A 13,052-nucleotide genomic window follows, 5' to 3' on the forward strand; every position below is an offset into this window, starting at 1 on the left:
CCGTGTTTTCCTGGGCTGCTCTACAAGTAAACCAGTGTGGATTCAGTACCTTGGACAGCTCCAGAGCTCCTCTCTCAGCGTGTGCGATCTTACGCGCGCACGTGTGCGTATATGTTTGTATAGACTCTCCGCGGTCTAGGCTGAAGAGGTAGTGAGTGAGGTATCACTACCAGGAGCAAGTGGCAGCCCTGGAGCCCCTCCAGCCCCCTTGCACCTTCTTCTCCCTGGCCCCCTGTGCCCCTCTCTCCCCACTGGGAGACGACACGGGCAGCATGGCCAGCCTGGGGTACCAGGGAGAGAAGCAGCTGTTTGAGAGGTTCTGGAAGGGGACCTTTAAGGCGGTGGCCACCCCCAGACCGGAGAGCATCATCGTGGCCAGCATCACGGCCAGGAGGAGAGTGATCAAGTGAGTTCTTTCTTTCTCTCTCTTTACACTTTGTGCGTTACTGATGCTTACTTTTCGTATAGTAGTTGATATTGGTGAACACAGAGATATTGTAAATATGATGTTATTAGTTTTTGTCTGTTGGCTGTTGCTTAATCGCTCACCATGAGGACAGGTGGTTGGATGCTTACACAGAACAGCAGATCTGTCCAACATCATACTGATTGAGGTTTTTATTTTTTATTTCCATGGTTCTTTTCGCGCTTAAAAACATTTTCTGAGCATAATATTATGCTGCATGCAGATTGCATACTGCTTGTTTATTTGACATGTAAAAGAGCGGAGCACGTCACTCAAAGGGAGACACACACACAGCAGGCATGAAATAATATAGGCTTCAGTAATTGTCACCCTTTAAAGGTTACGTATGCTAGATAGCTTCATTGTGCCTCTAATGTCAGACGTGTCCCTTTCAGTGCCATGGCCGCATGCCACCGTCTGTGTGCCCATGTTGTCATGTTGTCCTGCCCGTTGTCATCTCCGCAAAGGTTACCCGCTGTATGATCAGCTCTCAGAGTTGGCAGGGAAGGAGGGTTAAAAAGGAGGAGTAATGTGCCCTCCTTCACCCCGATCACTTCTTTCCCCTTCTATCCCTACGCCGCTCCCTTCCCTTCAATCAGCCCACATCCCTCCGGGTTGGACAACCTGTCTGCATCCCTTATCGTGTCGGCCCCGTCTGTCTGACGCGGGTTGTGTTAAACATCAGCAGCAGTGGATGTGGCCCTAACTCACAGGAACACACACTGTCTTTGCCAGCTCTGAATGCAACAGAACAGAAGCCATGACTACACAGTCATGTGGGTTTTTGCTCGGATGACCTTTTATAATGATCGTGTTTGGGCATTCACTGTCAGCTCACTCTTACGTGAAATTAGCAGTGAGGATTCAAATGATTCATTTCGCCGGCATGGGTAGGGCAACCAAACGCTGCACCATGGAATATGTCAGAAATGAAAAGTGTGCTTCGTACAGTAAGCCAACACATGGCGTGGTCATGGGTTATTATTTGTGTCTACAAATACCACCCACACAGACTCAGTCACTTGATCAAATCCAGTTCATTGCTTCGGCATAACAACTGCTTGTCCTTCAGTAGAAAAAAAAAGGAGAGGGGACATGAAGGGACTTAGTTCTATTTCAGGACACACAAAGAATGGAACAATGTCCTACTCCTGCCTTTCAAGAGAACAGTATATATCGGGGGTGAGCAGAGATCTTAAACATAGAGGAATCTGTCTCTTCTGTTTTAGCTGTTCCATAAAGCACATCCTCCAGCGTCTCTTTCTCTCTCTCTCGCTCTCTCTCTCTCTCTCTCTCTCTCTCTCTCTCTCTCTCTCTCTCTCTCTCTCTCTCTCTCTCTCTCTATCTATCTCTCTCTCTCTCGCTCTCTCGCTCTCTCTCTCTCTCTCTCTCTCTCTCTCTCTCTCTCTCTCTCTCGCTCTGACATTGACGTTGATGGGTGCATCATGGGGAGATGACAGCCACATTTCCAACACAACAAATGTTGCTAATTCGCCCGACCAGCTCCGGCTGTGAAGAAGCCAACACTTCATTTCCATCATCCTCGGTCTCTCCCCCCCCCCACCCCCCTTCCCGGTTGATCACTGGCAGAGCGAAATGGGGCGATGTGCTCAACACAAATGTGATGGCACAGTAAAAAAAAAAAAGTAAATAACAATGCTCACAACACCCAGAGAATGTAGAGGAGCATCGTCCCCCCACCCCCCCCCCCCCCCCATTCCTCCTGCAGTGTTGTGTTGATTTAGCCTCACACTCCGGTTGTAACTCGGGAATGCTTAGTCCATCAGAACACATGGCCCCAGGCCTATGCCTTCTCTTTCTCTTTCTCTCTCTCTCTTTCTCAGTTTCTCTCTCTCCCGTGCTTCTCTGTCTCTCTCTGTCTCTCTGTCTCTCTCTCTCTCTCTCTCTCTCTCTCTCTCTCTCTCTCTCTCTCTCTCTCTCTCTCTAAGAGAAACATCATTATTCACTGTGGATAACTGAGGGGCTGATGAACAATCCTAATAAATGCCAGGGCAATGTAGAACAGCGAGAGAGGGGAAAAGAGGCGGGAGAGAGAGATGTTTCATGTCTAATCAGCATCTCTTACTCCTTCTTTTTTATTGTCCTTTTTTTCCCTTTTGTGTAGGGGGGGTCTTTTCATTCTCCAAACGTTACTGGGGCTTGAGAGTCACAGAGGAGTAATTAGAGAGGGTCACTCCCTCTCTCCTCCTCTCTCTCCTCCCCCTCTTATTCTTTTCACCCCCGGGCAGAGGAAGGGATGAGTTCACTGGCTCTACAGCTGGAGGGGCTTGCCCAAAGCCATTATAGCCCTGCAAGCTGTTTTGTTCACGGGGCGCTCTTCATTAAAAATGCAGGCCAGTTCAGTCGGGGGGTGCAAGAGATTTGAGCTGTCATGGTTTATGTGTGTGTGTGTGTGTGTGTGTGTGTGTGTGTCTGTGTGTGTGTGTGTCTGTGTGTGTGTGCGTGTGTGTGTGTGTGTGTGTGTATGTGTGTGTGTCTGTGTGTGTGTGTGTGTGTCTGTGTGTCTGTGTGTCTGTGTGTGTGTGTGTGTGTGTGTGTGTGTGAGTGTGTACTGTATGTTTGTGTGTGTGTTTGCGGGTGCTAATGTGAGGACATGTCCAGCTATGAGCCAGATGGCAGGCAGGAGAGAGTGCGTAGCAGGGGTGGGCGCGGGGGTCGGATTAGCCTCTTACCTAAGCAGATGCTGGTTTAACGGGGAAGAGAGTAAAGGGATTGAGGGGACTTGTATCATCAGACATAGACACGGAGAATACACTTTCTAGCACATACTGTAAAGACCCAAAGTAGCAGTCAATGAACGGGGGAATCAAGTCTCTCACAGACAAAACGTAAAACAAACAAGAGTGGTAAGCTATTCCTGTGGGATGGGGCAGTTCTCTCTGGAATGACTCTGATGACTCAGTGATAGATGTGAGGCTTATGCTGGAGTGTACAGTACTAGCACTGCCCTGCCCCCCCCCCCTCTCTTTCTCTCTCCCTCTCTCCCTCTCTCTCTCCCTCTCTCTGTCTCTCCTGAGTATCGGTGAGTATCGGTTAGTGAGGCAGTGTATTCTGTTTCATTTCACAGCTGGTTTAATCATTCCCTGTTTGTGCTAACAGTCATTCCATTACCCGAGCTCTTATAAGATGAAGCTTGCTCAGGCATGTTGTCTCAGATGATGCAGTCTCTGAGCAGGTACTGAGAAACACAACCACTTTTATGTCCAGAGTGGATTTGATTTCATATTGATTTTCACAGAAGAATCAAAGGATATACAGCACCTGTACAGCATCTCCTCCTGACACACTATACAGAGTAAGGTTGCAGGTGGATTTGGAATATCACACCACACTTCTGGTGTTTTGGTGTTTTGAAGAGCGAATGAAGAAGACGGTATAGACATCTAGTGAGACAGACCGGAGGACTGGCAGCTTGTACAATCCAATTAACAGCAGTGTGAACTTGAAAAATATCCAACTTCAGTTTGCCTCCAGGGCCTCTCCTTTTTTTATTTTTTATTTTATTTATTGTGATAGAGATAGTAGAGATTTGACAGGAAGGATGGGTGAGAGAGTGAAGGGATGACGTGCCGGATATGTCCGCGGCCGGAATCGAACCGGGAACCCTGCGGTTACGTGGTCAACGCTTAGTCCGCTACACCACCTAAGCGCCCCTCCAGGGCCTCTCCTTGCTATATATATGCCATTTAGTTGACGCTTTTATCCAAAGCGACTTACATTGATTGCATACATTTTTCAGTATATATGGTCCCAGCAGGAGTCGAACCCACAACCCAAGTGTTGTTAGCACCACAGAGGACCAGAGTATAGACCCATTATGATCAGAAGAGAATGTATGCTATTGCTGGCTACCTTAGTGTCCTACCATGGTTTGACCCCGTGAAAGTAGATTACATAGTCATTTGAGTAGATGTTATAATACTGTGATCACACATGCAAGTTTGGTTTCTATACTGAGTGATTGGGAACAACCCTGGGTCATTGACGAGGCCAGGTTTTAGGATTCTGGTTTAACGACGCCTATCATATGCACCTTATGGGTAAAGTCAAAGTCGGTTGGTTTCAGTAATCTGTAAACTCCATTTCAAGCCACATTTAGGGACATAATGGTAGGAACCAAATGTGGTTATCATCTGTGGAAGCTCTCCTTCCATAAGCTGACACTGTGTTTTTATAACCACTTCCTGTTCCTGGATCGTACCATTCCATGCCGTATCATTCCAGTCCCCTAATTCCAGACTGAGTTATGTGAAGTCTTATGTATATGTGACAGCAGCTGGTGAAAGCGGGAACAAGTCGGCAACCAATCAAAATGTTGACTTTTATTCAGAAATTCTTTTGAAAAACGTTGGTGAAAATCAGTGACACACTCGCTTGGATTCGGTGCAGTAATCCCCACTACTCTACACTTACTAGGTAGTAGTGGGGATTACTCACCGATTCCATTGCATTGCAATATTTTGGCTTGACTACTGAGTGTGTCATTGATTTTCAACAACATTTATTAAAAAAGAATTATTTACAACATTAATTTACATCAGAATAAAAGTGCAAACATATGGTCGGTTGCCGGTTTCAACAGCTGCTGTCACATATATCCACTCATTCACCCTATGTGACTGTCCTAAACCTAGATGGAACCCTGCACAATCTTATTTGGATCGTAACCACTCCGCCTCTGTGTCCCCACAACCCAGTCGGAGTTGTGTGGACTGTTTCATGAGGGACATGCTGTTGCGTGGTTTTTCTCTCCAGCTCAGATGACTCAGAGGCTACTGTGGCTGTAAGCCCCTCTGGCTAAGGCTGCTACAGAGCTGCCATCACAGGACTGTAGAGCGCCTGATATGCTGGACCCTAGGGGGCCCAGAACGGTAATTCCTCCATAATCTAACAGCAGCAGCAGCAGCAGAAACATTTCAGACGATGAGAGGAGAGAGAGGGTGAGAGAGAGAGAGAGAGAGAGAGGGTGAGAGAGAGAGAGAGAGAGAGAGAGAGAGAGAGAGAGAGAGAGAGAGAGAGAGAGATCTTAATCCCAACAAAAATATATATTTTCTGACCGTTTCACCTTAGGGAACATTTTAATTTAAATGTTTGGAAATTCGTATTGCAGAGCTATATTTGGATTGCAGTTTTGCATGAGTGCACTTGCTGCCCATAGTTGATGCTTGAGGAAATAAAATGGCCAGTGCTCGTGTTTTCCATTAAGAAACATACAGCATATATTTAATGTGTTCACAAATGTCTTTCCCCCAAAAAAGGAGTTATCAAAATGACACAGCGATTTCTTCCTGTCCCGGACTCACAAACGGTTACACCTCACAGATTCCCCCCCCCCTCGTCCCTCTACGCCAAACTGAAATTATTGGAGTGATTTATGCATTCCGTCAGTGTTGGCCAAATGTGATTTCAATGGCATACTGCTGCTCTCTGATTCAGCCCTCTCAGAATTAACGATAAACAGCACATTTCTTTTAAAGAAAAGCCAGGGGAGAGCTGTATGCGGTCAGTCAGAGCATAAAAGCTATTTGAAGCCGCATGCGACAGATGTGGTAAATGAAGAGCACTAGCTTGTCACCCAATACGTTAAAAGAACAACCCTGGAAAAAGGAGAGAGAGAGAGAGAGAGAGAGAGAGAGAGAGAGAGAGAGAGAGAGAGAGAGAGACGGGAGGGAGAGAGAGAGAGACAGGAGGGAGAGAGAGAGTCAGAGAGGCGAATCAAGCTGGACTTTTAATAAAGTGGTTTAGCCGATCAATACAGTTAATGTCAACATTATGGAGCGGAGGAGGCTGCACTGCATGGGGAAAATGAGCGTCTGGCCCCCCTAGAGAGAGGCTGGTTCAGAGTCAGACTTTACTGTCAGACAGTGTACAGTACATGCTGTGGAGAGGAGAGAGGACACTGTTTACACTGACTTAAAACCATTTTGAAAAAGTCCTTACTTCACTTGTGTATTCTAACACTCAACTTTATTACTATGCAACTTTTCAGAGAAATCTTGGCACACAGTGAAATGCTTACTGGAGAATGGACTAATAATGGATAGAAGTTGAGAGATTAGGTGAATCAGCCTTTTTGTCCTTAACTGATATTGCATTGAATGGAAGGTAGTTTATCTTACTGACAGTAAAAAATGACCTCTTCCTTTAAGCCATTCATTACAGCTGATAGTGCTCTGCCAAGGAGGGGGATGCTTGGTCATGAGATCTTTACAAACCAGAGGAATTAATCAACAACGAGGGGCTGGTTTCTGTACTATACTGATGTCAGTTTACACCATGCTCTCAAAATTAGGTGAATAGCACGAAAGGACAAAACCAAAGTAGCGGTCTCAAATAGTGCTTTCCCACTGTCCCGTTTGGCACCCCTGCTTGGCTCATAGCCTCAGTGTTCCCATCTCCAAGAACGGCCCAGGTATTGGAACCAGCACACTGCTCCCTATCCTCCACAGAAACAATCCACACCACCACACACCACAATCCACCGTTGCGAAAGGGGATTGGTTGGGATTAAGAAACCCACCTAAACCCAAACAGATGCAGAGTGCCAATAATTCAGCATCATTTCCCCGGGCTTTGTCACAACCAAAATCTGAGGCAGTTTTTTTTTTTTTTTATGGTTGTCAAACTGTCATTCCAGAACTATTTGCATCGATCCTCCATTTGTAAAAAGAAGAAACCCTCACTTTCACTTGTATGAGCCTGAATTAACATGATAAAGTGGGGCAGGTCTCAAATGAAGGTGCAGTGAAAAAGTCATAATCGTAATAAGATCTGCGTTGCTTTGGGCGGAAAGAGAGATGGTTATTGCTACATCCAACTGGAACTTGCCACGAGGTAGCACAATCACTCATAAAGACTCTGCAGTGAAATGACTCCCAGCCAAAGATTGCACAGAGATGCAAGCCTTATTAAATATGCATCCAACAGAGCTGAGGTGGCATATTGGAAAATATGAAAATCCCACATAATAAGCTGACAACGTATCTCCCCGGTGGTAGATTCAAATCTGGGAGAGAGGCGTATAAAAAAAGCAAGTGTTTGCTGTACAACAGGTTCAAACACCGACAAGAGAGGCAGACAGGCTGTGCTTTCATAACATATAGGCTCTCAATGTTTTGTCTGAGGTTATTGTCTGTTGTCATCTTGCCAGCAGGGGACCTTGCCGATTTCTTTTCTTGCCATGCACGCTACAGCAGCAGACTGCTGGACCCCCTAAAGCAATCGGAGGCTGTTATTAAAATGCAAACTTATTAAAGTCAGACCCTCATCACTTAAATTAAATAATTTCAAGCCTGACTGGCTTCCACATCCAGGCCTCCTCCTTCATTTTTCATTTTCGTCTCTTGCCCATCCTCATTAGAGAAGACGATCTGCCATTCATGTGAAATTGGCCGCCATTTGCATTCATGATGCGGGGGTATGGGGTGAGGACTCTTTCAGTGCCGTCGCCGCACAACACAATCAGAGATGAGGTGAGGTGGAATTAATTGCCTCCCAGTCGCACTTCCCATCATCCTCCTCCTCATTCTCACCTCTGCGATCATTGCTTGACACGGAATGTCACAGTCAGAAACAACAAGGAGCAGTTTTTCAGACTGAAATCTATTCCACGGCTTCTGAGCAAAGCTAAAGTCGGCCACTGGCGAAAACATTCTGTATGTGGGTCTATATTTAATTGAAAAAAAACCTCATAAGATTGTGTTAGATAAACGCTTTGTATTACTGCCCTAAATTTGGATTTCCTTATGTTTCTTTTCTAGAACATACTGTAGTAACAACAGTAGGCTCTAGGCCGCCGATAAGAGAGACACATGAATTAAAATGACACGCAACATATGCCTCCGCAATTTGTTTTACATCAAGGCTTTGTACAATGATCCGAATAAGCAGCCCCTATATCTCTCCCTGTGACCACAGTCTCTGAGGCTTTCTCAAGAGGCATTTTTCAACAGCTCTACAGCTGCTTTGTTAGGTTTAAAACACGTCACCACATGCGCGGTTATATATGAAGACAAGTAGGATCTCAGAGACTTGCCGTAATAATGAATCAAAGGTAAATGAAACGAGGAAACACAAAAAGGCTGAACTAGTTAAGCTTTAGAGAATGTTGTCCTATGGCGAATGGATAAGGGAGAATAGGGAAGCTGAGATTCGAGGAAGAGCTCATTCTACAAAGATACATCTTACATGGTGATGCATAGCATGAGCATTATTGTGACTGACATTCCAGTAGCCGGAAGATCCAGTTGAGTCCTGATTAGGAAAATAGAGCTGACAGGTTTACTGCCTGTACAGGCTATGGAACACACTGGGAGAAATACAGTGGAGGTATAAGAAGGTGTAATTTCAATGGCTTAATGTTGAAGATTCCAGTAGGAAGACTACATTTCCAAAGTTCGTAACGTAATCGTAATATATTTCAGGGTTTTTTTGGTGTACATTTTTTTTTATCACACTCTTTCTTAATTCATTTGAAAACTTGAAAGCCTTGAAGATAGTGTTATAATTAAACGGTTATTTTAGGGTTTCAATTAAAATGGGGCCTCTGCAGTGTCCTTGTGAAAGAGATGGAATTGCTTTGTCTCAGCACTCTCTTTGATTCTAAAGACAGTTTAAGGAAATCAAGTTGCAACAAAACCCTAGATCTGACTAAGAGGAGAGCCTCAGAATTAATGTTCTAAGCTTTGATCTGGGAACAGCGATCGGCTGGTGTCTTTGTCTCAATCTAAATGAGTTCAAAGCTCTTTCTCTCTCTCTCTCTCTCTCTCTCTCTCTCTCTCTCTCTCTCTCTCTCTCTCTCTCTCTCTCGCTTTCTCTCTCTCTCTGAAGCTGTTACATTTATTTGAACTGCACTGGTGATGTGACTTTTTCCCTTCTCTTGTCCTTTTCTGAGTAAAGCCCTGTCATACAGTACACCAGTGCAGTTCAAATAAATGTAACAGTTCCACTGCAGCATACTGTACATGTGTTTCGTTCTTTAAAAAATCCCCAAACTCTCTGTATTTATGGCTCTGAACTGCTTTCCACGGTATCTGACTGTATGTACAAGCATAATATCAAAATGGCCTCCCACTGCTTCTGTCAATACAAACACATTCCAAAACGTAATGACATCCATTCATCATTCGCTGTTAAGGAAAATTCGATGTTGGCTATGAGTTGATTACAGTTTATACTGGACCTCTCAAATTGAAATTGAAATATGTACTGAGAGTGGGGTGACCATGGCCTTTAAAGTGATGATTTGCATAAACAAAATGGGTCTTGACTGCTGGCACAGTTCTGCACCACGATGGCCAAAGGGCATTCATAATAGACTTAGATATCAATGGCAAGAAGTATCAGAGGCTAGATATACTGTAGGTCTTTTTAATAATCTGACAGTCAAAGCCCTTGAAGTACAGTAAATGCACTTTCTCCCTCAAATTGATTGAAATTCCAGTTTATTTTGATTACAAGGACTTTATTCAGTGGTTTACAGTCGATCATCACAAAATAGAACAAGAGGAGGCGAGATAGCAGCCTGGTTGATTTATAATTCCAGATTTCCTCTCTGGTCTCTTATAGGGTCTGGAGAGACATAATTATTCACTTCACTGTCCTCATGACTCATCGCTGAGCATAGCTAGACAGGTAAACACTTGCCTGTCACCAAGAGTCTGAAGACAGGATGTCAGGTTTATTGACTTAGAAAAGGGTGACACTGAGAACAAAAACAATGTGTGATATGGTTTCACATCCACACATATAACTGTCCAGACATCAGAATGGAGAGACATTATCTAACAAAGAATATCTAATAACATAACAATAAAAGAAAGCAGCCTCTGTTAGCTAACACATCTAAGAATGTCCAGTGTATTTTGATATAATGCTAGTATGGTCTCACATGATGTTTAATCACCATGACACCCAATTGCTACAAGCTAAACTAGCATATTCCATCATAACAACAATTTGTATCAGTCACAATTCGAATCATGACAAAAATTCGCCCAAGAAAAGTGAGAATAGCTACTAGGGGGAGACAAACCCATTTAAAGGGAAGTGTTAACACTTCATAAACAGAACATGACTCTTCTTCCTTCCTCAAGTCTTTCACTATGGCTCTCTCTCTCCTCCCGTCCGTCAGTGCCTCAATGACACTTCATTTCATGGTGTTGAGAAGAGCCTGGGAGAGGTGGAGATTACGGCTAGTATGTTCGAGGAGAGGAGGGCTGATCTCACTAGTGCACTTTTATGGTTGCAGTGGCCATAGCTATCCCCCTAAATCCCTGAACAGACAGTCCACTGACTGCCTGCCTGACTGACTGACTGACTGACTTACTGACTGACTGACTGACTGACTTACTGACTGACGGACTGATTGACTGACACTTCACAGCCACTGATTGAGGGGATGGAGGGCAAGGAAGCCCAAGGTTAGACTCCATCAGAATGAAGACGTTGTGGATCAGTGTCTAGAGCCGAGGCACGGCTCCGCTGCTCCCGGCGTCTCCCCTATCACTTCTCATTGAGCCGCCGCAACGTCGCCTCTTCATCACCTTCTTCTCCTATTCATTATCACCCCGCGGTGGAGACACCCCCCCCCCCCCCACCCACCCACCCTCTTAACTCCCACACTTTCATCTGCCGATCCTTCGCCCGTATGGCATGAAACAGAATGCATCATGGGATCCTCGTCTCTCTCTCTCTGTCGCTATAACTTTGATTTCCACTCCCAGTGATGCCCTTACAGGATCTCCATGATGAAAGCAGAGATTTAAGTGTATATCCATAACACATGCTCGCATCTGAAAACCTGTGGGAGTTGATTTCACTCAGAGGATCTTCATGTAATGTGGTGGGATGACAGAAAAGTGTAGTCGGGTTTTTGACACCGACTGTTTGGAGTTGAGAGGATTCTCACCTTGGGGATTATTTAGCATATACTTTATTCAATATCTTTATACATTCACCTGTCTCTCAAAGAGCTGGCAAAGAAAGGAAATGAAATATGGAATGCATGTCATTGTGCAGCTCATATTCAAGGTTGGGTTACTAAGAGCATACAGCCTACACACAGAATTTAAATGAGAGCGCCAGGCTTTCACATCCTATTGAACTCATAGTTATACATTCTGGAGGAGAGTTATCAACTTGGAAATTGACACTTAATGAGTTGAGTAGCTGGAAATTAGACCTCTGTCATAATAATGTTATACTGCTACATTACTGTATAAAATAATGAATATGATTCATACTGTTGTACTAGTCAAATGTATGGATGAGAATTGTCAAGTGCTTCTCTTATCCCATTGTAACAGGAAATGAATACATTTTGATTACAAAATGAATACATTTTATTCAAAACCAAGAGCACAGTACAGTATTTCAGACCTGGAAATTTAGATTTTTTTTCAGAACTATATTTTCTGCTGAACTACATGAAAGCCTGACTCAATGAATCATTGGATCGCATGCCAACCCCGTGCATCCTACTTAAATGTATGCGCACGGCCAGCTCCTCTATTCAGACCGAATATGTATGACTGAATTATGCAGTGCATGTGGAATCCACCTTTGACAGCGTTGGGGGGATTATCTTCTAATTTGGTTTAAACCACGTCTTAGACGACTCTTTAACTCAGCCAATCACCGAACGTCATGTGGCTTTGATTTGATTTTAATTAGTCTTTTAATAACAGTATAATACCGTGTTCTCTCTAGGTTTTAACACAAACACAACAGAAAATCAATACAAGGCCGCTGGCCTGGTGTGTTGCTGTTGCTGTTGTTGTTCATCTAGTTCACTGTGTATTGAACAGAACAGTTTAAGACCTCAGATCCCCAGATGTCTTTCTAATAAATCATTTCACAACAGAAGGAAAGGCGCTGTAAACATAAACAGTAAAGCTACTACTCATCTATTAATCATTTACACTGTATTAGCTACCGCCATCACTTATTCACAAAAGACAGTTACATGGCCAACTAATCTCTCCTGGGGCCTGGGTGTCTTTACCTGCAGCACATTAAAGATAATAGAATAATTCACTTGTCCTTGAGACGGCTTCGCACATGACGCACCGAACTTCTCATTGGGCCCCAGCAAATTGAATGAACCTCCCTCACATAAAAAGCTAATGATACGCCGTATGATGGCCCACTAAATAACATGGAAGGTAGGGGAGGTGAGATGTGCCAATTTATTAGGCGTCTTGAAGACACGCCCTCCCCACTTTCTAGGAGCGAGCGGAAGGTCATTGTCTCATTGGCCAACGTTTCCCTCAGGGAGGTGATCCTTCTGTGTACTGACATCGACCTCCCTCACCTCCAACCAGCATAGACCCCCCCGCTCACCTCTAACCTGAGATGACAATGATCGAGAGAAAACCCCCTCAGGGGATACTATTCCTGAGGCATCTTGTGGGATGTCGTTGCATAATGGGAATGATTCATTATTTTTCCTCAGAGATTTAGAATGAATACCAGACCACCCTGAGAGTCTGTTTTATCACTGTTACAATACAGCAGCTCTGTGATAGCTGTTGCCTTCTTGTGCATAACATTCCATTTTGTATGT

The 13,052-nt window shown here is 44.4% G+C and overlaps 1 protein-coding gene across 1 annotated transcript in view; it reads left to right on the top strand.

Moving 5' to 3' along the window:
- Window positions 1-227: 227 nt before the first annotated feature.
- The window catches only part of srrm4 (serine/arginine repetitive matrix 4), a gene marked incomplete at its 3' end in the record, with an annotated part of 43,591 nt that continues 30,766 nt past the window's right edge, over window positions 228-13,052 (top strand). The window contains exon 1 of the mRNA XM_080530843.1: window positions 228-406. Within this exon, the coding sequence (XP_080386969.1) occupies window positions 273-406 (134 nt within the window). The 5' untranslated portion in view covers window positions 228-272. The remainder of the gene's footprint in view (window positions 407-13,052) is intronic.

The sequence above is a fragment of the Nansenia antarctica genome (assembly GCF_963989245.1).
Source record: "Nansenia antarctica genome assembly, chromosome: 5".
Classification (NCBI taxonomy): domain Eukaryota; kingdom Metazoa; phylum Chordata; class Actinopteri; order Argentiniformes; family Microstomatidae; genus Nansenia; species Nansenia antarctica.